Source organism: Malaclemys terrapin, chromosome 1 (genome assembly GCF_027887155.1).
Source record: "Malaclemys terrapin pileata isolate rMalTer1 chromosome 1, rMalTer1.hap1, whole genome shotgun sequence".
Taxonomy (NCBI): domain Eukaryota; kingdom Metazoa; phylum Chordata; order Testudines; family Emydidae; genus Malaclemys; species Malaclemys terrapin.
This window is the reverse complement of record NC_071505.1, coordinates 63,285,623-63,309,253: the sequence shown is the minus strand read 5'-3', so window position 1 is coordinate 63,309,253 and position 23,631 is coordinate 63,285,623. Positions and strand designations below refer to the sequence as shown.

The window sequence follows — 23,631 nt, the reverse complement described above, 5'->3', positions numbered from 1 at the left end:
GGCCAAGAAATTCCCTTCTTCTGAACAACAGATCTTTAGGACCTCAAAGCGTCTATTCAAAGTTATTTGTTCAACTACATTAAAAAGATAATATACAGACATCTTAGCCTTCAAGAAAAAGTTGACCATATCTTCTGCTAAACACAAGCTAAATTCTGAATATTAAAAGTGATGTTCCTAAAAAAACTTGCAACATATTTAAAAAATTAAGACCGATCCCGCGGACTTTATTTCTCTGTTCCAAGACCTTATTTGGAGTTGTATAACATATTTAAGTGTCTTATTAATTAATGTACTTGATTGTTAAGGTCCAAAAAGCTGCTTGGGAGTTGGGCTCCTCAAAGTCAGATTCTGAAGTCTGGTTGACGCAAGGGGCGAGCCTTCGTTATTTACCTGTCAAACAAACAGGAAGAGAGTGATGAGGCCTAGAAATAGCACTTAAAATATAGTAAAGTGTTACTATGCAACACAAGGATTATTTTCAAAAAAAGATTTTCATTAATGACAGAGGAAGTTTAGAATTATTTTCAAAAAACAATATACAAGTGGCAAACCCCAGGAGAGCCTGTCTTTGTAAATGTTAATTATCTTTAGTATAATTTAATGTGTATAAAAGAAGTTTGCATGGTTTATATTAATATTGTACTTTTGCACAGGTCAGCCCCTACAATTTTTGTTGTTGTTTATAGCCATCAATTATTAATGCATTTTGAGCAAGTCAAAGAGCCAGTGTGATCAATAACAATTTATCAAATATTACTTCTAAGATCATAACTAGTTTAAACAGTAACCATTAATTACTCAGACTGTATGACAAGCTTCATCCTCTCATTCATTCCATATGAGACCTGAGGAAACTTTCCCGACAAAAGATTAATTAAACTGATATGTTCCCACAAAAAGTTTTGGTTTTGATGAAACTGCATTTTCTGCCAAAATGTTTAGCTGAAGAATTCTCAACCAGCTCTATGCAAAAGTTTTATTTTAAATACTCCTTAAAGGGTTTCTTACCATAGTAACTTTTGAAGGACTTTCAAAACTATCTGTAAAACTGCCTGGTCTTTTACATCCATTTGATTTAACGGGAGTCTCACTACCTGCACTGGCCAGTTCAGCAGTACTCCACTGTCCATTATTAGTTTGTATGTCATTAAGAACTGCAGGATCTTCCGCTTTAATGAAGTCATCTTCAACAGGTACAGAAGAGAGGGGAATATCCTCAGTTACTGAAATAGGACCAGGTTGAGTATCATGCCCTTGACTTTGCCAACAACCCTTTAGGTGAGATGACATTTGTTCTGAAGAGTCACTCATTTCTGCAAAGGTCTCTCTTAAACGTTGTTGTAAGCGAGTTTTTCTGGGAAAGCTCTTCGTAGTAACTGCTTTCCTGAGTTGAGTCTCTTCAGCCACAATATAGACCCGGCAGCATCCTCGAGTCACAGCTGTGTATACATGCTGCCAGTGCTGTGGGCCTGCATTCCCGACTACATAGACAATTGTTCTTTCCTCTGAACCCTGAAACACACACACACAGATTTTTAAGAACTCTTAACAAATTACAAGTATTTAAAATAACAAGAAACAAGGGCTTACTAGAGAAGGGCCATCAGTTAACTACAGAAGTATGGGCATGAATTTTGGGCTGTATTTTTTATGTTACTTACATAGGTGCATACTAGTATGTAGACAAAGTTGGACTAGAAGGCAAGATTCTGTACAAGTCTATAAATGAAGGAGACTCTTCTTTGCCTAAATTCTCAAAGTTTTAGTTTCTCATAGGAATGGCAGTTTGTTTCCATGTCCACAATAACAAAACAAGTCAACTACATTCACACATCCCACTTGGCTACAGAAAATGGACTAACTAATGCTTCATAATACTGGATGTCTATCATGGAATTTGATTTAGACTAGTTAACTTGTGTAACTTATTTTTTTTTTAAGTATTACTGGATAGTATGTTAATTTCCTTTGGATCAATCAGTGCCTTCATTCAGACTTACTGCAAAGCTACTCAGCTAATCCCAGTGGGAGGGTAAACCAAAGAGCCAGTATCACACCACTTCCTTCCCTCACACCCCAAAGTTGTTCCTAAGTTCATATTCAAGGACTTTATGTCTTAAGGGTGCTCCTGAAACCAAATCTTTCCGATGAAATTACAGAGCAACACTGCAGTCAGGCTTTTTACTGGTTGACATAACTGTGCTGAATTACAGTTCTTACCTGAAATGTGTGAATAGTTCTGGCCCATGCATGCTTTATTTGACACTCTCTCTTCAGTGCCTCATACACCACAGTGAATTTGGAGCCATACGTGCTGCTGATGGTCAATAAACGACACTTATCGACTTCTACATCCTATAGAACCAGCATGTGAGGAGACTTCATGACCAGGTTGTAGTAGAAATCAGATCAACATGTACACAGTTTAAGGGCTGTAGCTATGGAATCATATTAACTGACCCAGTTCTTTCAATAACAGTATAACTGCATAATAGGCTTAATCCAAAGAAAGCATATTTGATGATAGAAGTCTCAGTTGACTCCTCCCCTATTTCAAAACAAACACCTTGTGAGGAAATAACTTGCTGTCCTTTATTCAGGTTTGTCTCCACTCCTGCTACTAGTCCCCATAAGATCTGGTTTCTGACTGCTGTCCCTACCTGCATGGGCCTCATTTACTACTGGCAGGGGACCAATTGCCCCTTCCCAGACTTCTCATATCTCTTTCCAGCCCGCATTGCAGTATCTACCTCAGGCCTGCAGGGGCCACTGTGGGGCAGGCTGGGCAGGGCCAGGCCAAGGATCCTAATTCCCATGTTGGCAGCACCAACTTGATAGGAAGCTGCAACAGCAGCTGGAGCTGAGTGCAGAATGAGCCAAGCCCCAATCCTTGCCCTGGCCATTAGTGAGGACTGCCCCATGCCCATATTCCCCAGGATAGAACCAGCCTACCACCTCCTCATCCCCCTCTGGGATGGGACCACCCTCTAACCCCCTCACGAGCAATGGTGGCCTCAGCAGGAAAGTGAAAACGGGGATGCTAATGCAATTTTGTGGTAAATCCTAACAATTAATTATTAATCTTTCAAAATAATACATACATCTGTTATGAAAAATATTTCTCCATTGCACAATCGTCTGTCATCCTCAGCACTGCCCCCAAGATCACCAGGTAGCTTTTGTCCACTCAAGAAGGCTTTTCTTCTACAACACCCTGTGCATTCACATTGATTAGGATTCTGAGAGTCACTTTCCCTTGTGCAAGCTGTGTTATTTTTTGGAAGAAGGTCCTTGAGATAGGCATTCCTCGTGGAACAAATTTTGTCATCACATTGGAACACCAGTCGATTTTTATGGTTTCTGAATCAGGAGGGGGAAAAAATTGAAATAAAACAAATATTTATTTGCAACTCACTCAATGTATTTGTGTGGCTGATATGACCAATTCAGATATGCACACTAAGCTTTCATTTAAAAATAAAATTGCTAGCCTTCGTGATTGTGAAGATAACCTTCCAAATATAAACAAATGCAGTGTTCGCTTCTGAAGGGCCATCTGAAGTGATGGCTCCAAGAGGTAAGAACTCTCCTGCTTCCTACTATCTGAAGGGTTAATGCTGAAGTCATGACTACTTTGTAACTGATCATTTTAGCAGCTGGCATAGAGAAGGGAGTGGAAGGGACTTGCCTCCAGGAGAGAAATGCAATGCACAGAGAAGAAAGGCAAGTAATGAGAGGAGATAGGCAGGTGGTTTGGGATGGAAGAGGGGCAATGAGCAGGAACAGGAATCATCCTAAAAGGTGAGCATATTTTCCCCCTGGACAAACAATAATTAGAAGTTTGGTTACTACACAGAGATCATAATCTACCCAAGCAATTTATGCAGTCCTCTCTCTCACTTATACCAACAGGAGATAAAACTATTTATTACCCTTAATCTATAGTTTAAATTTATACCCTGGCCCCAAGTCAATTAAAAATGGAGTTCAGTCCACTGCACAGAATGAGTCTGGCACTCCTGTGCCAGAAGAAAATGTTTCACAAAAGTTGAAGTCACATACACATTTTAAATCAGAAGATAAAAAGGATGGGTCTTTTTTAAAAACAAACAAAAACAAAAAAACCACGAGAGCCTTCCAGATCTTGAAACCCAAGGAGCTCTGCAAAGCCATATCATGATTGTAAGTAAGTATTGCAGCCATTAAAAGTACAAGTAAATTGCAAAGGGAAAAAATATATAGTTTGCACCCTATTTTGGGTTTTTATGAGTAAAAAAAGTCAAAGCATTTTGACTCCTCTCCCCCAGCAGTCTTTGACATTAAAAATGTAGACCCTACATTTCTTAAAAGATTATGGTGACTGGAGAACAAGTGCAATGTAAGGATAAGATTTAGTCACAGATTCCGTCACTTTAACGAACCTCCATGACTTGTTCGGCTTCAGCTCCCGTGGCTATGGTGGGGGCTGGATTCCCCTCCCCACACAAACCCCCAGTGGCAGGGCTCAGAGCCAACCCACCACTTGGACTGTCAGTTCCACTCTCCCCCCTGCCGCCATGTTGTTTTTAGTACAAGTCAAGGACAGTTCACAGGCTTCACTGAATTTTTGTTTATTGCTCGCTTCCTGTCTGACTTTTACTAAAAATAACCAGGACAAAATCTTAACCTTAGCAATTGTTGACGCCATAAAAGTAGAGAATGAAGGCTAAGTTCTTGAAAGAGAAAAGGATTTTCAGTCAGACTATTTAACTTTTGTTGTTGAAAACATCGCTCAGACATCTGAAACATCCTCCAGAAAAACTAAAGAAGGAAAAACTTGACATTCCTGATGTGTCTAACAGAAGGGCTGGGGGGAAAAAAAAACATTTAAAAAGGCTTTAATGCCTTCTTTGTACACCGTAAAGTCAAGAAGAAAAAAAAGGCACATGCCCAGTTTTAAAAAGCCCCAAACATTTGCAGCTTACTTTTTTGACTTTGAAGTTAAATAGTGGGGTTTTTTTTGTTTTGTTTTTTTTAGTTTGTGGCAAAAATTTGGAAGGTTAAAGATTCAGCAACCCACCCCTTCAGTTAAGGTGTTGAATCTCTAAGATTCTCCAAAAAGACCTACAGAAGAAACAAGGAAGACCACACTTGACATTGCTCATATTTCTAAGGTAAAAAAGTATAAAACACACATTTCAGAACCTCTTTAAAAACATAAAGCAGCTGTGACAGAGTACTGAGAGCTGGACCTTGCTTCAGCACTCTGGTCACTATCAGCACCCATTAGGTTTCCTCAGGGAGGGCCTCATTGGTAACAAGTGGGCCTGATAACTGGGGTTAAAAGAGCACAGGAAGGTGGTGTTGGAAGAGGAAGGGGGCTGGAGAGAGAGAGAGAGAGAGGCAGCTAGGGGAGCCTTCTAGGGGAGTTCTCGGAGTAGAGGCACTTCAATCCAACCCTTGTCAGGAGAGAGACCAGAAAGCTGGAAAACAGTGCAAAGGTGTTGATGCACTGATCTGTATTGGTGGAGGGACTGAGACGCTGTAAATAAAGTATATGCTAACGTTGTCAATAAGAAGGTCTCAAAGTGGTCTGCGTTTGTGGAAGTGGCAGGAGTATGATAGGCATGTCCTGTCACAGCAACAAAAAAATAGCACTACCTCAATTTTTTTAAAATAACTGTTTGCAGATCAACTTTAATGATCAGCAATTCCTCACAAAAATTTTGGCTTTTGGACATGAACACCTCTTTTAACGAGAGAGAGGATCACTAGCCACGACCCAGGAGTTTTCATCAAACTTACAGATATATCACGGAATCTTTATGCTCATTTCTGCTGGCTGTTTAGGTGGCAATTAGAGGACATGCCAAACAAGGCATTGTACAATCACCAAAGACATTATATCTAAAACCAATTTTTAAAAGTTTAAAATATTTTCATGTAGTGTATTTAGAATTTTGGCCCCTTGTGTGAAACAATTTTAAAACATAAAATAAGATGGATACAGAGAGGAAAGGCAATGTATACACACTATACACCTTTAGACTCAAAACATTGTCTTACCTGGTTAAATGTTTTGAATAGTGCTGACAACAGAGTTCATTTATTAGATCACAATCTTGCCTACAAACATGAAAGAGGCACAGCTTTAGCAACACAAGGCATGTACAAAGAATAATGAACATTTATCTAGAAACAAGCGTGTTCAAACTGAAAGAGGACACATTTTTAGCAGTGACAATCTTCTACTGAAAAGTGTTTTAATCCAGAGGTAGTTCAAAAGATGCTGCTGCAAAAGAGCAGTTTTGTTTTATTTTAATTGCAGAAGTAAGGCAAGCAGCTTGCAAAATATACCTAGGAAAATTGAGTTTCCTTCCAAGACAACACAGCAAAACAAGAATTAGTATATTCAGGTATTAGTGCTTGTCTGTCCATAGACTCTTTGGAACTAAAAGGAGTCCAGCATTTTAATGTTTCTTTTCTGGAAACTTGGAGATCTTAAGAACTCTTAAAAACTTGTCATTGCAGATTATGTTCCCACAAGATTTGCTAAATAATACATTTAAATGGAGCTTAATCAATAACTGTGTGCTAGAATTTACAGGATTTAGGTGTGATGATAAATATTCTGCAAGATCCTCTTCAAAGCAGACCAGAGGAATTAAAAACAACTTCAGAGCCACTTTGGGGATCACAATATAAATAAAATATAGGTAAAATATCCATAAATCACTACTACTGCTTTAGAATTTGGGGTTTTTACAACTCCAAATTTCCATAGACATCCCCAAGAAAAGCATCAGAGTAAGATCAATTTTCTTTACAATTTAATGCTGCAGGCTTGGTTCCTACTGGATGTTAAATCAACAATTTATCTTAATATTGAGTTTTCATTACATGGTTTACAGTAGAGGATCTCAAAGCATTTTACAAATAATTAATTTAGCTTCACAGCACTCCTGTGAGAGTCAGGCAGATATTATCCCACTTTGGGAGGTTAAATGACTAGCACAAGGTCACACAAGAAACCTGAGGCAAAGTCAGAAATAAAGCCCCTCTCAACTATTGATTTTGTGTCTCATTTGCACTAGGCAAAAGGTTTTGGAGTTTGGAGGGGGTTTTTAAATTACCAGCCACTTAGATACTAACACAGTCTAGAAATAAGTAAAAATGCAATTGCAATCTAAAGAAATGTGCCCAGGCAATGAACCAATCTTAGGAGCAACAGATCTGGCTGAAAAGACAAAAAAGACCACGACCCCTTGCAACAGCATGCCTAGTGTAGATTAGTTTGTGTGTACAATGAATACTCTAGTAATTATTTGGAAAATTAAAATTACAAAATGATAATGTTTTGTAATGTAATATGGAAAATTGAAAAGCTGAGATATGGGTGGGTAAGAGACAATTAAGCTTGTAGAGAATGATTATTTGCTTAGCACTAGAACAGCTTAACAAGATCAACACGAGACTAGATCGTGAAGAAAGAAAAATAGATCATAAAGAATTTAGAAGACCTAAAATCATCTTCATTAGATTATAAAGCTGGTCAAGGGTACAAGCTGGGAGTCAGAAATTGAATAAGGAACCCTGTTCCAATTCAAGTCTGAAAGACAGCTTGTTATCACTCGATTGCTACAACTGGCATGTGAAATTTTGATGTCCTCAAAGCACTTTGAGCAGACAGCTACTTGTCCCCAGGATGAACATGAACATCCAACACCCATGTGGATAGTTTCGGGCAAAGTACATAGTGCAAAAGGAACCACATAAATTAGCAGTAGAAAACTAAGCTATCAACATTCCATATTTAAAAAAAAAAATCTAAGCCAGAGAGAGAAGATAACTGGCCTATTTTTGCCAATACCACCACCAGTCTCTTTTACTCAATTTTTAGACATTTTTAGAACAAATATGCTAGCAAGAGTTCTTTCAAAGTCTGCATATATGCTCTGCTACCTTCTGAAAGCGATGAACTGTGATTGTTTGGCATCTTGTAGTCCAGGTCCTTTTTCAAGTAAAGTTTGTATGGCAGTTTGCAAATCTAATAATGGACAAAGAAAAGTAAGTGTGTAGAACAATAAATAACTTAAGAGAAAAAAAATACAATTCAGTATGAAAATAGAATTTGCTTATTTATTTGCTTCAATTCCCCAGGGTGCTAAATTTTGGTTACCTGAAATAGGAAGCTTCATTTAACAAAAAAAATTAAAAATAAAATAAAAAAATAAAAATTGTGGCAAGCAATGCAGATGTCTCATATCTCAAATCTGGGGGACTATGGTACTGAAAAAGACATGGGAAAAACCTCTTGCTCCCCTAGGCTACACAGCTTTCTACAATATATTTCACACAATTAAAAGAAAAACCTCTGGAGTTATCCTTTGACTGGACAGTTTCTAGGGGATTTAAGTATTAAATTTTGGAAAAAAAGCCTTAAAACTAGAAGTTTAAACTTTGTAACATAACCCATATGAAAATAAATGCAAGTGTTCAGTCCACTGAATACGTTTCTTAAGAAACCAGAACACATTAATCCTGTACCAATTACTTTCCTTTCCCCATATTATATTTATGGGGGGTTAAGACGTCTTTAAAAAAAAAAAAGTTATCACTGCAGTTGTATTTTGCTATATATGAAATATTTCAAAGGTTAACAAACAAAAGACCCTAAAAATCAAAATGCGAACACCAATGTCCCCTGATCCAACACTGTTGACCAACAGGATGGAAGCAAAATCTAGAGTTGAAGGCCTTGTCACCAGCTCCCCAAAAAAGCTAACCCATGGTGCTGTCAGCTCAAGCACCTATCCTCTAGAAATCCAGCCTCATTTAAAGTTCTCTCAAATTAGCACCTGATAATAGTAATAAACTTTTGAAAACCATGGTCCTAAGCTATAGAGCCTTCTGCACCTTCCCATCACGACTATCTCATGCCATGGTACCCCTTACTGTAATTTGATATAAATAATGATTTATCCATTTTATTGGGTTTTTTTTTAAACTGCTGTACATGCATTTAATTCCTGATGGGTAAGCTCATAGTCAAAAGATAAATAACTAAAAATCTAATTTAATATTCTATAATTTTGACTAATTCAAATTTACTGAAAACTGATTTTATGTCAGTTAAATATGTTACACTTTGCAAAAGGGGAAAGATGAGAGTTTTTGCAATATTAACAAATGGTTAACCGAGTATACAAACATACAGTGAGCACCATGTCCAGAAGGCAAAACAACATAAATAAATTTCTTCTCGGGGCTTGGCATTGTCAACTTTTCACTCCAATCAGAGACTTTGAGCACTGAGTCAAACTCTGGGAATTTTCGCTGGGAGATTCTTAACCACAAAAGAAAAAGACAAAAATAGTTTAACACGAAAACATTCTAGCTGTGCATCTCAACCTTTTGCATCATAGTTAAGTTTACTTATACAATTTTATGGATATCTCCTTTAACTTCTATAAAATATAGACAAATGGTAATCAATTTTTTTTTGTCTAGATTCAAATTTCTTGGTCAAGGTTTAGTCAAGGTCCAGACTCCAGAGAAAATAATATAAAAACAACAATAATTATGACAATAAGCAAATAAGAAGATTTTGTGGCCCATTCAAAAGTGTCCAGCTGTCTGGATTTGGCCCAAGGTCCACCTATTGTCTACCCAATATAGACAATGAAAAAGCTTTTTGATCATAACTAAAAATCACAGTAAAGTATTAGTATTTCTTTAATTTCTAATTCTTACAATGTTGCAATTGATATTTAGTAACCATCCAGATAGTGTCCTGTTGGAGGAATTCAGAATACTACAGAAGAAAACAATCTCTTATAACTGGCAGTGGTAAATTTTGTAAGTAACTGCCTACAGCACTTGATTCTCTATAAGGGCCCAGTCCTGAAAGTTTCAGAGTGCCCTGAACTGTTAAAGTCAAAGGGTGATGAGGACACTCAACACCTTGCATGACAGGGCCCTAAGACCTCAATTTTTCAAACACTTAGGCATGTTGTTTATTTTAAGAACATGAGTAGTCACACTGAAATCAACAGGATTACTTGTTTGCTGAAAATTACGCACATGCTTAAGTATTCATTTGTTTAGAGCCTAAGTCAATAAAATTAATGACAATATTAAATGTTAAGAGTCTTAAGAAAAAAAATTAAGAAACAACTTATACTTAAGCAGAAAGATATGGTTACATGGGTCTAATCACCTAAATATTGATTGTATTTCAGTCATTCTTAGAAGTTGCCATTTGTTGCATTTATCATTAGGATGGATTGATTTAATATTAAAAAGTGTTGTAAATCAGCAAGCAGGAAACCTGCATTTAAATAATCTATTTTAATTTTGTTTTGCATTTGGACTTTTTAATTACTTTCCTAAAGAACAGTTCATTCTCATTGCTTGGTATAACAAATAAAACACTGATTTGCAACTACAGTAGAACCTCAGAGTTACGAGCATCAGAGTTACAAACTGAGCAGTCAACTACATACCTCATTTGGAACCGGAAGTACACAATCAGGTAGTAGCAGACAAGACCAAAAAAAAAGCAAATACTGTGTCAAATGTAAAAACTAAAAAAAAAAAAAAAAGGGGGGGGGGGGGGGGGCCAGCATTTTTCTTCTGCATAGTAAAGTTTCAAAGCTGTATTAAGTCAATGCTCAGTTGTAAACTTTTGAAAGAACAACCATAATGTTGTATTCAGAGTTATGAACAACCTCCATTCCTGACATATTCGTAACTCTGAGGTTCTACGGTAAATATATATATCCTTTTTATAATACATTTGGCACTTATTTTTGTTAACCAGGAAGATACAGTGCATCTATTTGCATTTATTTAAGCAATTGTATATTTACTCAGATTCTTAATTTTTAAATTTCTTATGTTAGAAAATGGTGAATGACAAATGTCTTATTTACTATAGGATAATTTTTTACTTGGGATTTGTGTCAATCTGCATTTGAATGGAAATTAGAATTAAAAATGCACAAAAACAGCATTTTAAAATTGTTATTAGTTAAAGAAAAACTACCTTAAAACTTGGTGGATACATCAGAAAAAAAGGTTTACCAAAACAGTTTTAAACTCAAAATATAACTGATTTATTATACAAAGGAAGAATTAACTGTAATTAGTGAATTGAACTGACTGTTTCTGGTCAACAGGGGCCATTTTTTGAGCCAAAAACGTGTCTGCTCCTTACAATCAACTCAACAGCACTGCTTGCTGTCTGTCAAGTGATAACATTTGAATGCCACATATGATCAATTCCAAAATTTCAGGGAATATTCTAGGCATCAAATGCCACAATCCTATTGATTTTTAGAAAATTGGAAAATTGAAAGGGGGAAAAAAATAAAGGACACATGGAGCTCCTGCCATCTGGTGAGCATAGGCCCTGCTTCAAGCACCTCTGCAACTGTCTATAGCTCAAAGACCTGGTTGATGGCACCATTAAAACTTTCCGACATAACAATACTCAACTTCTCTCTGCACATTCTCCTAACAGAGTTTAACATGTTGACACCTGAATTCTGGCAGTAGATAGGGTTACCATACGTCCGGATTTTCCCGGACATGTCCGGCTTTTTGGGACTCAAATCCCCGTCCGGGGGGAAATCCCAAAAAACCGAACATGTCCGGGAAAATCCGGCGCCGCTGGGCCGGGGGCTGGCCCGGGGCCGGTGGTGCTGGGCGGCCGGGGGGGGGGTGCGCCGGGCCGGCGGTGCTGGGCGGCCGGGGGGGGTGCGCCGGGCCGCCGGGGGCCACCAGGGGACGGCAGTGTTGGGCGGCCGGGGGCTGGCAGTGCTGGGCAGCCAGGGGGTGCGCCGGGCCGCCGGGGGCCGGCGGTGCTGGGCGGCCGGGGGATGCGCCGGGCCGCCGGGGGCCGGCAGTGCTGGGCGGGCCAGGGACCGGCGGTGCCGGGCGTGCTCGGCCGGGGGCCAGGGACCGGCAGTGCTGGGCGGGCCGGGGGTGGTCGGCCGGCGGCCGGGCCGGGGGTGGTCGGCCGGCGGCCGGGCCCGGGGCCAGCACCCCAGGGCCCGAGCTGACCCAGGCTGGAAATGCCGGGGGGACCAGCCTGGGCCGCGCCTCCTCCCCCCACACCCCCCTTACCTGATTCAGGCTTCCCGCGAATCAAATGTTCGCGGGAAGCAGGGGAGGGGGCGGAGACTTTGGGGAAGGGGCGGGGTTGGGGCGTGGGCGGGGCTGGGGCGGGGCCGGGGCCCCGTGGAGGGTCCTACTTTTGGAGGCACAAAATATGGTAACCCTACAGTAGAGGATGCAGAGAATGGATGGGGGCATGCACACATCCCCTAGCACGGGGCGGAGGGGGGGGGGAGAAAGGGAGACCCTGGTATGAGGGGGAGGAGGGAATGAGGCACAAAGACCCTAGTAGTGAGAGGAGGAAATTGGAGGATCCTGGCATGTGACAGGGAGAGAGAGAGAGCCCCAGGCATAGAGGGAAAGGGCCATAGAGCCCCAGCTATGGGGGATAAATTGCAAGGATTTCCTGAAAGAGGGGGATGCGAAAGTGACACACAGCTTGTGGGCTACAATGGAGGGATGCAAAAAGCCCCGGCTGAGTGCAATAAGCTTAGCCTACACAAGATACGAAACATGTTACCCCTGCGTAAAGATATTTAGTTCCCTAAAGATGCAGATAGGGTCCCAGTGGGATTTTCTGAAGTCCCTAACTTCAGGTGCTTTTGAAAAGCTCTCTAGTAACCTATCTGCATGTTAAGGTGTCTAGATACCTTTGAAAATCTGGCCCCATCAACTTCACATTTGTAGAATTAGTAGATCTCATTCTCACATGTTTTTTATTCATAGACTGGAAGAGGAAACCAACCTTTTCTTTTCTATTTGTTTTCTATTCCCAGTCAGTTTTTCAACTTTGAATTAACTAGTCCAAATGAAGAAAATATTCTCTTTGCACCTGCTAGCTAATTGAAACCAAAAGTAGTAAAGGAAAAGCTTTTCTTCACAATAGAAACTGAAAGTACTGATATTTGGAACAACAATTACCAGCATGTGCTCCTAGGGTTACCGTCTGATCACACACACCCGAACATTCTTGCCCCGTCCCCGCCCTCTGCTTCGGCCCTTCCCCCTCTCCAAGGACCTGCCCTGCTCACTCCATCCCCTCTCCCTCTGTCGCTCGCTCTCCCCCACCCTCACTCACTTTCACCTGGCTGGAACAGGGGTTTGGGGTGCGGTAAGGGATGCGGGCTCTGGGATGGGGCCCGAGGGGTTCAGAATGTGGGAGGGGGCTCTGAGCTGAGCCTGGGGTAGGGGTTTGGAGTGCAGGAGGTGGTGTGGAGACTGGGGTGCTGAAGGGGGTGAGGGGTGCAATCTTTGGGAGGAAGTTTGGATGCAAGAGGGGGCTCAGGGCTGGCGCAGGGGATTGAGATGCGGGAGGGGGTGAGGGGTGCAGGCTCCGGCTTGCCGGCACTTACCTCAGGCGGCTCCTGGTCGGCGGAACAGCAGGGCTAAGGCAGGCTCCCTGCCTGCCCTGGCTCCGCGCCACTCCCGGAAGTGGCTGGTATGTCCGTTCCCTGCACACTGCCCGCGCCCTGAACACCAACTCCACAGATCCCATTGGCCAGGAACTATGGCCAATGGGAGCTGCGGGAGTGGAGCCTGTCTTAGCCCCGCTGCATCGCCAACTGGTAAGCAGGGCCAGGGGAGTCCACACACTGCCCCCTCTGCATGCCGCCCCCACACCTCCCATTGGCCGCAGTTCCTGGCCAATGGGAGCTGCAGAGTCGGCACTTGGGGTGCAGGCAGGGTGCAGAGACCACTATCCCCACTTAGGGGCCACATGGATGTGCTGGCCCCTTCTGGGAGCAGCGCAGGGCCAGGGCAGGCAGGCAGCCTGCTTTAGCCCTGGGCCCCCACTGAGCCGCCAGACTTTTAGCAGCCTAAAATCTCCCAGTTTGGCTGCAGTAACCCCTGGGAGATAGAGCCCAATTCCAGGAGACTCATGGCAAAACCTGGAGGATTGGCAACCTTATTCGCCCTATTTGTAAAGCCTGAAAATAATGTAGATACTTACTGCAATACCCTGTGGCATATTAATAAAACATGAATTGAAAGTTAAAGCTGTTTTTCCCGCAATTCTGTATATAGTTAAAAGAGCAGGCAACCTTTAACTCACTAACATTTGAGGAGGGTTGAGTGCTACAACATATTGTTTTTAATTAAATTATTTTAATAGATTATAATAAATTTAGGCCTGATCATAGGTTGTCATCACTGCAAATTTCATTTGTAAATAGGTTTATTTTAAGAAGACAACAGTATTTCAATTAAATTTGAAAGTTTTGTGTTTTTTTTAATGTCATTGACTTTATCCACTCTGTTTATCATGGATTTGTGGTAAACTGCCATTGATAAGGTGTAATTGCAAATGGAAGGTCAGAATAAAGAAAAGTGCACTGAACCTGTTTATCCAATTTTGTACAGCAATTCAAAACCAGTTACAAACAAAACGGTCACTCTGCAAGCTGACGTCAGTGGGACCAAATGTTTTATTTATAAAGAGTGAACAAGAAAAAGTCTCCAATTTTGGTGGGTTCTTTTTATTTAATATGCATCTTTTATCATTCAAAAACTTTGCATACTTTACTCTATGTTTTTGTTTAAATTGCTCCTTGGTGTTTCAGCTGTAATTTCTTTCCCAAAGTTAGACAGAAACATGAGAATACGAGAGATCTGCAACAGGAACACTGAGTCACACAATTCTATTGTATGTCTCATGGCCACTACCATTTTGCAGACTAAATAAAAGGACCAGGACTTCTATAAAAAAAAATTCTCCAGTATATACAAAAAATTCCTACCTTGTGGCATTGTCTACAATTAGCTGAGACTCAGCTCTGTGATTAGTTCTCAGTTCCACAGACCAGCCTCTAGATTTTAGACCCTCAAATATATCAGCGAGCATGTTGCCAGGGTCAATGCTGGGTAATTGTCTGATATCACCTAAAGAGAAGATATATTAATAGCATTTGTGATCAGTGATAAATAGTGAACAGAATATCAGTGGGAAATATTCCAAAAATACAGTATTGACAAGAAATATGCTCTCCACCTCTATTAGAATACAAGACAGAGTTATCACATGTATGCGCAATACAAATTCTGTGAAATTGTGCTTCTCACCAAGAATCCCAAAATGGAATTTCTTTGAATCAGGTTGTTGCATAGTTCTAATTGTCTTCCCTTCAGTATATAATACATTAAATCACTGTTCAGAGCATATTCTATATTCCCAATTCAAACAGCCATTAGTACTCGATGTCATGCCATCTTGTTAAGTCTCTTCTCTATGGTAAATGTCAACACTAAATCAGACTTGTCTATGGTAATTTATAAATTTAAATCATGGCATTTGTTTTGGTGGGATAAAAATGTGATCTCCAAAAACGGGCACAGGGGTACAAAATCCTAATTTCTTTTCATGCTACTTTGTTCTATTTGTTAGATTAAAAACAAGTTAATTCCGGATCTGACTGACTGAACTACCTTAAAATCAAATATTTTATTTTTCTTCTGTCCAGTTCATATGCTGTCAACATTCACTCAAGCTGTGTTAAAGAACTGAAGGAAAACTTACTAACAATAAGATGTATTATTTTGGTTGTTGAAAAATCTAAAGGGAAGTAAGTGGTAAAAGCCTCATTATCAAATACTTTTAGAACCAGACAAAACGCTAGGAAATATACAATAGAGAATAATCCTGCACTGACAGGGAGGTAGGCTGGATGATATAATTATTTTCCATCTCATCTATGATTTTATGGCAAGAGTGGCAAAATCCATGGAATAGAACATGCCTTTCAGGCGGCCCTAGAGATTACAGCCTCATTATGATCACAGGTAAACTATCATACCTCTGCTGGATTTCTTTCAACTAATTATCGTGGAACTACCACTCGTTATAAAACACACTCGCACCCAGCAAGTTTTCTCACATCCTGCATATGTGTCAAAATATGAGTCAACAGTGTGATGCTGCTGCAAAAAAAGCAAACATGATTCTGGGATGCATTAACAGGTGTGTTGTGAGCAAGACACAAGAAGTCATTCTTCCACTCTACTCTGCCCTGGTAAGGCCTCAACTGGAGTATTGTGTCCAGTTCTGGGCACCGCATTTCAAGAAAGATGTGGAGAAATTGGAGAGGGTCCAGAGAAGAGCAACAAGAATGATTAAAAGTCTAGAGAACATGGCCTATGAAAGAAGGCTGAAAGAATTGGGTTTGTTTAGTTTGGAAAAGAGAAGACTGAGAGGGGACATGATAGCAGTTTTCAGGTATCTAAAAGGGTGCCATAAGGAGGAGGGAGAAAACTTGTTCACCTTAGCCTCTAAGGATAGAACAAGAAGCAATGGGCTTAAACTGTAGCAAGGGAGGTTTAGGTTGGACATTAGGAAAAAGTTCCTAACTGTCAGGGTGGTTAAACACTGGAATAAACTGCCTAGGGAGGTTGTGGAATCTCCATCTCTGTAGATATTTAAGAGTAGGTTAGATAAATGTCTATCCGGGATGGTCTTGACAGTATTTGGTCCTGCCACGGGGTCCCTTCCAATCCTAGAATCTATGAATAACTCAGGAAATATTTTTAAATTAGACTAAATTTACACTATTGCTTTTCACTTACCAAGTATAATAAGCTTGGCAAGTTGAGCGTGGTCACACAGCAATTTTAAAACTGAACTAAGCATTTGTACAGGTACTAAACTTCCTTCATCCACAACCAGAACTGTCACAGTAGAAAACTTCCACGGCATTCGTCCATCTCTTAATCTCCATGAATAAAAACTGTAGATGACCTAGAAATCAATCAAAATAAATAATTTAACTTCCATTCAAGAAACACCTGAAGTTATCAAATTTAAATAACTTTCTATAACAAGTAAAATGTGGGATCTTCCATGCTGTATTTACCACAGCCATCATCTCAGTTACATGATGAAACTGATTCATTACAGGCTCAAAAGGTTCAATCCTACTCTCCAATAATCATGTACACATCTCCAGAACACATTTTTAGCAGAGCAGAATCAACTAAAACTATTTATACAGAAAGAACGAGGAGTACTTGTGGCACCTTAGAGACTAACAAATTTATTTGGGCATAAGCTTTTGTGGGCTAAAACCCACTTCATCGGATGCATGCAGTGGAAAATACAGTAGGAAGATATATATACACAGAGAACATAGAAAAAATGGGTGTTGCCATACCAACTCTAAAGAGACTAATCAATTAAGGTGGGCTATTATTAGCAGGAGGAAAAAAAACTTTTATAGTGATAATCAGGATGGCCCATTTCAAACAGTTGACAAGAAGGTGTGAGTAACAGTATGGAAAAAATTAGCATGGGGAAATAGTTTTTACTCCTGCTGATAATAGCCCACCTTAATTGATTAGTCTTGTTAGAGTTGGAATGGCAACACCCATTTTTTCTATGTTCTCTGGCGAACCGCGGCCTCCCAGTCAATGGGAACTGCCGGAAGTGGTGACACTTCCCGCAGCTCCCATTGGCTGGGAACGGCGAACCGCGGCCACAGGTTGCTGAGGGGCTCCATGCCTGCAGATGCTCCAAGTAAACAAAACGCCCCGACCCGCCAGCGGCTTACCCTGACGGGCCAGGAGCCAAAGTTTGCCAACCCCTGAAATATAGGGTCAGCTTATGAAAGGGTCATACAGTCTTTGATATTTTTACCTAACCATTTTGGGAGGGTCCGCTTATAAACGAACAAGTATATACAGTACTATAGACTTTAGGATATGTGGAATTGGTGAAAAAAGTCACGTGAAAGCCCCTCATCATTTTCATGCCTCTAGAAGGTACTGTAATGCACATTTAAAATAAAGAAGGCCAAAAATTGCAGCTGACATGATGTAAAAAGTCTGACTTGTAGACTTCTGAAAAACAAGGTTGACTCTTAAATGTGGACAAGCTGTGCTTATTAAACGCCATTATGAACAGTTAAAAGATTTATAAGAGAGGTTCAGTTAGCAATCTGATTATTGTACAAAATAAGGAGGACTATACTAAAAGATCTTTGGAGAGAGAATGCACAAATATTATATACCTGATGGAGAGTGTAAGCGGGAAGCTCTGTTTTCTCATTCAGCAGGCTAGCTGCTCTTCCTGTAGGTGCAGTAAGTAAAACATTTAAAAGGTTTTTTGTGCAAATGTTCTCCTGACAAAAATTATTAAAGGTATTCCATTCAGCAGATGCATCCAGGTCCTTTTCAAAATCATTACAAGCACTTGCCACTTCTTTTTCCACCTGCTTTAAATACTGAAAAAGGCAGCTAACTACAGTAGTCTTCCCACAACCCCCTTTTCCACTTATGATTGTCACTGGATTAGAACAAATCATTTTCACAGCTTTCATTTGATCTGGGTCCACTTCTGCCTCACTTGTAGCTTCTATGTCTGGTACCTGTTCGTTATAAAGAAAATCACTGTCACTGTTGTTTTGTATATCTGGGCCATTACTGCCCTCCACTTGCTCTGTTTCAGGAGGCTGGTTATTATTTATTTTAATATCTCCATTTGCTTTTGATTTGGTGGTATCTCTAACATTAAGTACTTTTCTCACATCAACAGGTAACTGCCATGGGTCATTTTTCATTAGATGATTTACAGAAAGTGCAATGTCTTTTTCAGATTTGTAAAGATGAGAAAGAAATACCAGTTTCTTCTCACCAATCATTATCTTCTCATCTTTCATAAATTTCAAGGATTGCCAGGCATGTTCAATGGGCATATCTTTAGAAACTAAAGAAGTCAAAATGTCTTGTTCTTCATAGGTATGCCCCATTTCTCTACATCTTTGCTTGAGCTTATCGTATATTATTAATGCATTCTTCTGCAATTCAGGAATCTTCCAGAGGAGATGCTCACACTGACAGAAGGCTGCCCAAGTTGCCTCACAAGTGGAAAGATTCAGTTCTTTGTAGGTTATCTTCCCACCAAAAGGGAAAAAAAGTTTAAATTATTTCACAAGACATTGGTATGTAACTGCAGAACTAATACTTTGTCATTAAATACAATTTTATAATTCAAAACATATGAAGAAGCACAGACAATATATACGTTTTAACAAATTCTAGCTATACTACCTTCTCAAACCAAACAAAGCAAGGAATTTCAAAGCAAGGGGGGCTTGATCAATCCCATCTGTCATTTTGCTGTAGAAAACTGAATCATTGTACAAAAAAATAACAACAGAAATTGGGTTCTAGAAAAGAGGTTTGTATCAAATCTGTATTCTACCCAAACTATCACCAGCCGAATAAAAGAGCAAACTGCTATAGAATAATAATACAATACATGTGACAATATCTGAGTGCATGTGTACACATTATAGCACACATTATACGTAAATAAGATCTCATTCGCTGCAATATGTTGGCAAAGTAGGATGAAATGGTTTTAATTCACATTTTCCTTCCTTTTGGTGGGCTTACATCTATTGCTTTAATATTTTTCCCTTTCTTCTTATAGCGCAAACAAAGATTTAGGAAAACCGGGTTACTTATAAACGGTGGGATTATTTTATTTGTACTCAAATGGGACTGAACACCCTAATAATTCATATCCTCATAGCAAAAGCTGACTTCACTTTAAGGACCAATAGCCTGTAAGAAAGAATTCATAAAACAGCCATTTTGAAATGTCAAACTAGACAATGGTAAAACAGTGATCGAGAACCAAATTGTTTCTGTTTTGAGATCTTTGTTCGTAAACACCCCCCTCCCACAAAAAGTATGCATTGACCTCTCAATAAATTATTTTACATACAGTGTTCTAAAAGGATATTATAAAGTTACCTGGAAACAAATTTTAAAAGGGAACAGAGTAAATTAAATTTGAAAAGAAAATTAAGATATCTCCATAGTAAAATATCAAGGTGACTGCTCCATTGATTCCTGACGTACACACCAGCTCTGCAGAGTCTGTTCAATAACATTTAGTGGAACTGCAGTCAAAAGAGAGGAGACTGAGAAAAAGCTACTAACAGATGAAAAATGATGGTAAAGAATGTAAAAAATAATTTTAAAAAACCCTTTGTTTCTCATTACCATATTCCCTTTCAGAATGATTTTATTTCTTATAGTTTAGTGCTGGCCTATTGCTATTAGAAAGTAAATTTACAATACCACAACGTTATGTCAACTGAATAGCGTTGTACTTTGGCAAGCCAATACTGCATTGATATCTCGATACCAAATTCACATAAAAAAAAAACAGTTCAGTATTAAAAGTTGAAACTGTGTTTCACTAACAGATTTATTTGGGCATGAGCTTTTGTGGGTAAAAAAAAAAAAATCACTTCTTCAGATGCATGGCAGTGGAAGTGTTTTTTTACCCATGAAAGCTTATGCCCAAATATATCTGTTAGTCTTTAAGGTGCCCCGACGGACAAAAGTTTTACCGACAAAAGTGCTAGGGTCGACATAGCCTTAAGCACGAGTCTAGACATTGCTAGGTCAACAAAAGCTTTTGCCTCTCAGAGAGGCAGATTTACTACAGCAACAGAACAACCCTTTCCATAGCTGTAGTAAGTGTCTACACTGAAGTGGTGCATCTGTAGCATTTCTAGCATAGACATACCCTAAACTACTGCAAACTTCTGTGAGAACACTTTCATTGTGGTTTAAGAGGAGCTTGCTTCAGTTTAAACTTAAACCAATTCCTAATCAATCTCAAGTGAACCAAAATATGCTATCTTGAACTGAAGTGTCCACATATCCATTTGCACTGGTTTAGCTAGATCAATTTTAAAACCACACCATTAAACAAACAGGTGAAACATTCTCTTGTAGACCAGCCCTTGCACTGGTCATGCAGCATTAAATTTTGTCTCTTTAAATCATCAAATATATACACACACTAGTATTAAAATATACATATTTTTTCTGAACCTGAAAGCTTTTATTCCCCCCTTTTAAATCTATAATTATTTGCTGCTGAAACGTATGTAATGGACTACACAATAAATACTGTGTTGGTATGTTTATTTTAACTAGTTATAACATGGTAGTGCCCAAATCAGGATACAGCCCCCACTGTGCTAAAAATGAAAAAACACAGGCTAACTTAGTCCTAACTCAAACAGTTTACAATCTAAAAACAGACAAGACAGACAGCCATGTAAAATGTTAGAGGCAAACTTCTCAGTTAGCTTTAAAAAAAACAAAAACAAAAAACCTCTAGGCCAAGAAATCATTCTCCCACTACTTATCACACATGAACACTTTCCCTCTCTTCTAGAGCACTAATCAACTTGTTCTATTTTGCTGATCTGATGTGCCCTTCATCATCATCCTGCCCAGCTACAGCAGTCAAGAAGATTATGGAAAAAAAAAAAGCAAAAAACAGTTAAATGGTGCCTTTAAGAGAAATATCTAAAGGCCTTTATGTCAGTCCCTGTCCAGAGTGGCTCCTGATCATTTCTCCCCAGTAGAGGTAAGGTGAAAGCCTGCTTTAAGCAAGAGCTTTCAAGACAAGGGCTGGTTGAAAAAAAGGTGATCCATTTCCATGACAATATTTGCATTTTTTAAGAAAAAGTTTAGTTTAGAAGCAGGACAAGATACAAGGAAGGGGGAGAGGGTTAAAGAAAAAAATCCATTTCTGGAAAACCAAGAGGGAATTTTTTGGCATCCTGGCTGCACTCAAGGAATGTTCTTGTCAATTTCAAGAGCCTTCCACTCCAGCTGTTAGAAAGGCAGAGCGCCTAGGGAACTCTGACTTCCCACCAACCCTCCAGGAGCCAAACAGACACTGCCTGTCCCCAAGAGCTGGGGAAAAATAGAGGGGTGGCAGGGAGGTAGCATGCATGGGGGCTGTGCCTCTCCAGCCTCCAGAGCTGCCGAAGAAGAAGGGAGGCCTACAGTGCAGGGAAACCTGCCAGCATTTTGACTGAAGTTTTGTGGAATCTTTAACAGATTCAGCAAAAGGTTTTATCAGAAAATTTCCAACCAGCTCTACTCAGGTCAATTCCTGCCTTCCACTACCCTACACAGATTCATTCACCTCATCACATACAACCAAACACTTCATAACACCAAATAACTCAGTCCTTCCAATTCTATTCACATGCTAATCTTCCCCTACACAAACTTGTCTGTCCTTAATAAAAAACTCGGCAATTACCAAATATAATATTCCTTCAGATCCTACTGCTTTTTAAATCTATACTATGCATTTCTAGTCACACACATTAACAGCTTTGCTTCCAACACTGTATTTTAGTTAACCAAATGTGAAACAAAAGGGGAGGCAGAGGGGGAGAGAGAGAGAGAGAGAGAGAGAGAGATCTGGTTTATAATTAGAGCTGGTTGGAAAAATTCCAACAAAACTTTGTCTAAACTTGCTGACTCGATTAAAATCAAATGTTTTACAGAAAGTTTGATTCATGTCTGGTGGGCTGCTGGGGATCTGGGCTTCAAGGGTCTGCCACTCTGGTCAGCCTACTATGTGGACTGCCTCAGAGTCAAGAACCCCAAGACTTTCAGGCCAACGGGTAACCCAAGCTGCCTGACTCCCAAGAATCTGGCGCTGGAGAAGGTACCTATTGACATGACAATAAGAGTCTGGTCAGTTTCACTGCTGCTATTCAGTGATAGGCAGCAGTGAAACTAACAAGAATCACAATAATTTCAGTCAACAGCTTCCAGGGTCCCTGACTCCCTGCAAACCACAAGGTAGGCAGCTGGGGATCCTAGGAGTGTTTCCAAAATGAAATATACCACATTTCAGTGTTTCTAAAAAGAAATATTGTAAGATTTCAGTTCCATGAATATTTCAATTTTTTTTTAAACTTTTGTTAGGATTCTAGATTAAGTTTTTCTGAAAACTCAAAAATTTTTGCAGAACTGAAATCTGGTTTCCCAGCCAGCTCTGCTTATAATGGGAAGTAAGCTACAAAACTCAAACTACAGAGGAATGACCACCTCTAAAATATGTTGACTTGAGAAGAACAGCTAATGTGAATATATGGAGAATGCTGAAGAAGCCAGAATATAAAGTAGAGTAAGTTGGTATGCAATACTAGTATCTGAAACCCCATGCTATCACATGGGTATAATTCATAAAGGCACGTAATTCATAAGAGCTAGAAATGGCTGATGCAATCCAGTTTTTAAGTTAACAGATGATGAATTCCAGTGATGATTGAATCTGGTGATATTCTAAACAATGGTTTTCAACCTGTGATCAAGGAATCCCCAGGGTTCCGTGAACTATGTCTGAAGGGTCCGCGAAAGGTTGTCTTACCATAAAACGGTGGTTTTCAACCTGTGAGCTGCGGACCCCTAGGGGTCTGCAAACTACGTATAAGATTTCCAAAGGGGTCCACACCTCTATTTCAAATGTTTTAGGGGTTTACAAATGAAAAAAAGGTTGAAAAACACTGTTCTAAACTAAAGAAACCTCTCTTCCACACTTGTAGCTGTTTCCATCGCTTCACACGGACTCAGACATTTTAGGCTTCAGAGTGACACACAGTGATATTTCTGGAGTCTCATTATATAGAGATGTACATGGAAATCTACATTAACATTAAACATTAAACTCTTAACTATGGTTGTCAAAACACCTTTATTCGGCCT

General features: G+C 39.7%; 1 protein-coding gene across 1 annotated transcript in view; it reads right to left on the bottom strand.

Annotated features, from left to right (window-relative positions):
• Positions 1–293: 293 nt before the first annotated feature.
• HELB (DNA helicase B) overlaps positions 294–23,631 on the bottom strand; it is a 34,935-nt gene continuing 11,597 nt past the window's right edge. The window contains exons 4-13 of the mRNA XM_054025911.1: positions 18,099–18,980; positions 16,660–16,831; positions 14,841–14,982; positions 9,198–9,328; positions 7,945–8,029; positions 6,049–6,108; positions 3,105–3,363; positions 2,224–2,358; positions 1,012–1,515; positions 294–393 (exon numbers count right to left, since the gene is read on the bottom strand). Coding sequence (XP_053881886.1) covers positions 304–393; positions 1,012–1,515; positions 2,224–2,358; positions 3,105–3,363; positions 6,049–6,108; positions 7,945–8,029; positions 9,198–9,328; positions 14,841–14,982; positions 16,660–16,831; positions 18,099–18,980 — 2,460 coding nt within the window. The 3' untranslated portion in view covers positions 294–303. The remainder of the gene's footprint in view (positions 394–1,011; positions 1,516–2,223; positions 2,359–3,104; positions 3,364–6,048; positions 6,109–7,944; positions 8,030–9,197; positions 9,329–14,840; positions 14,983–16,659; positions 16,832–18,098; positions 18,981–23,631) is intronic.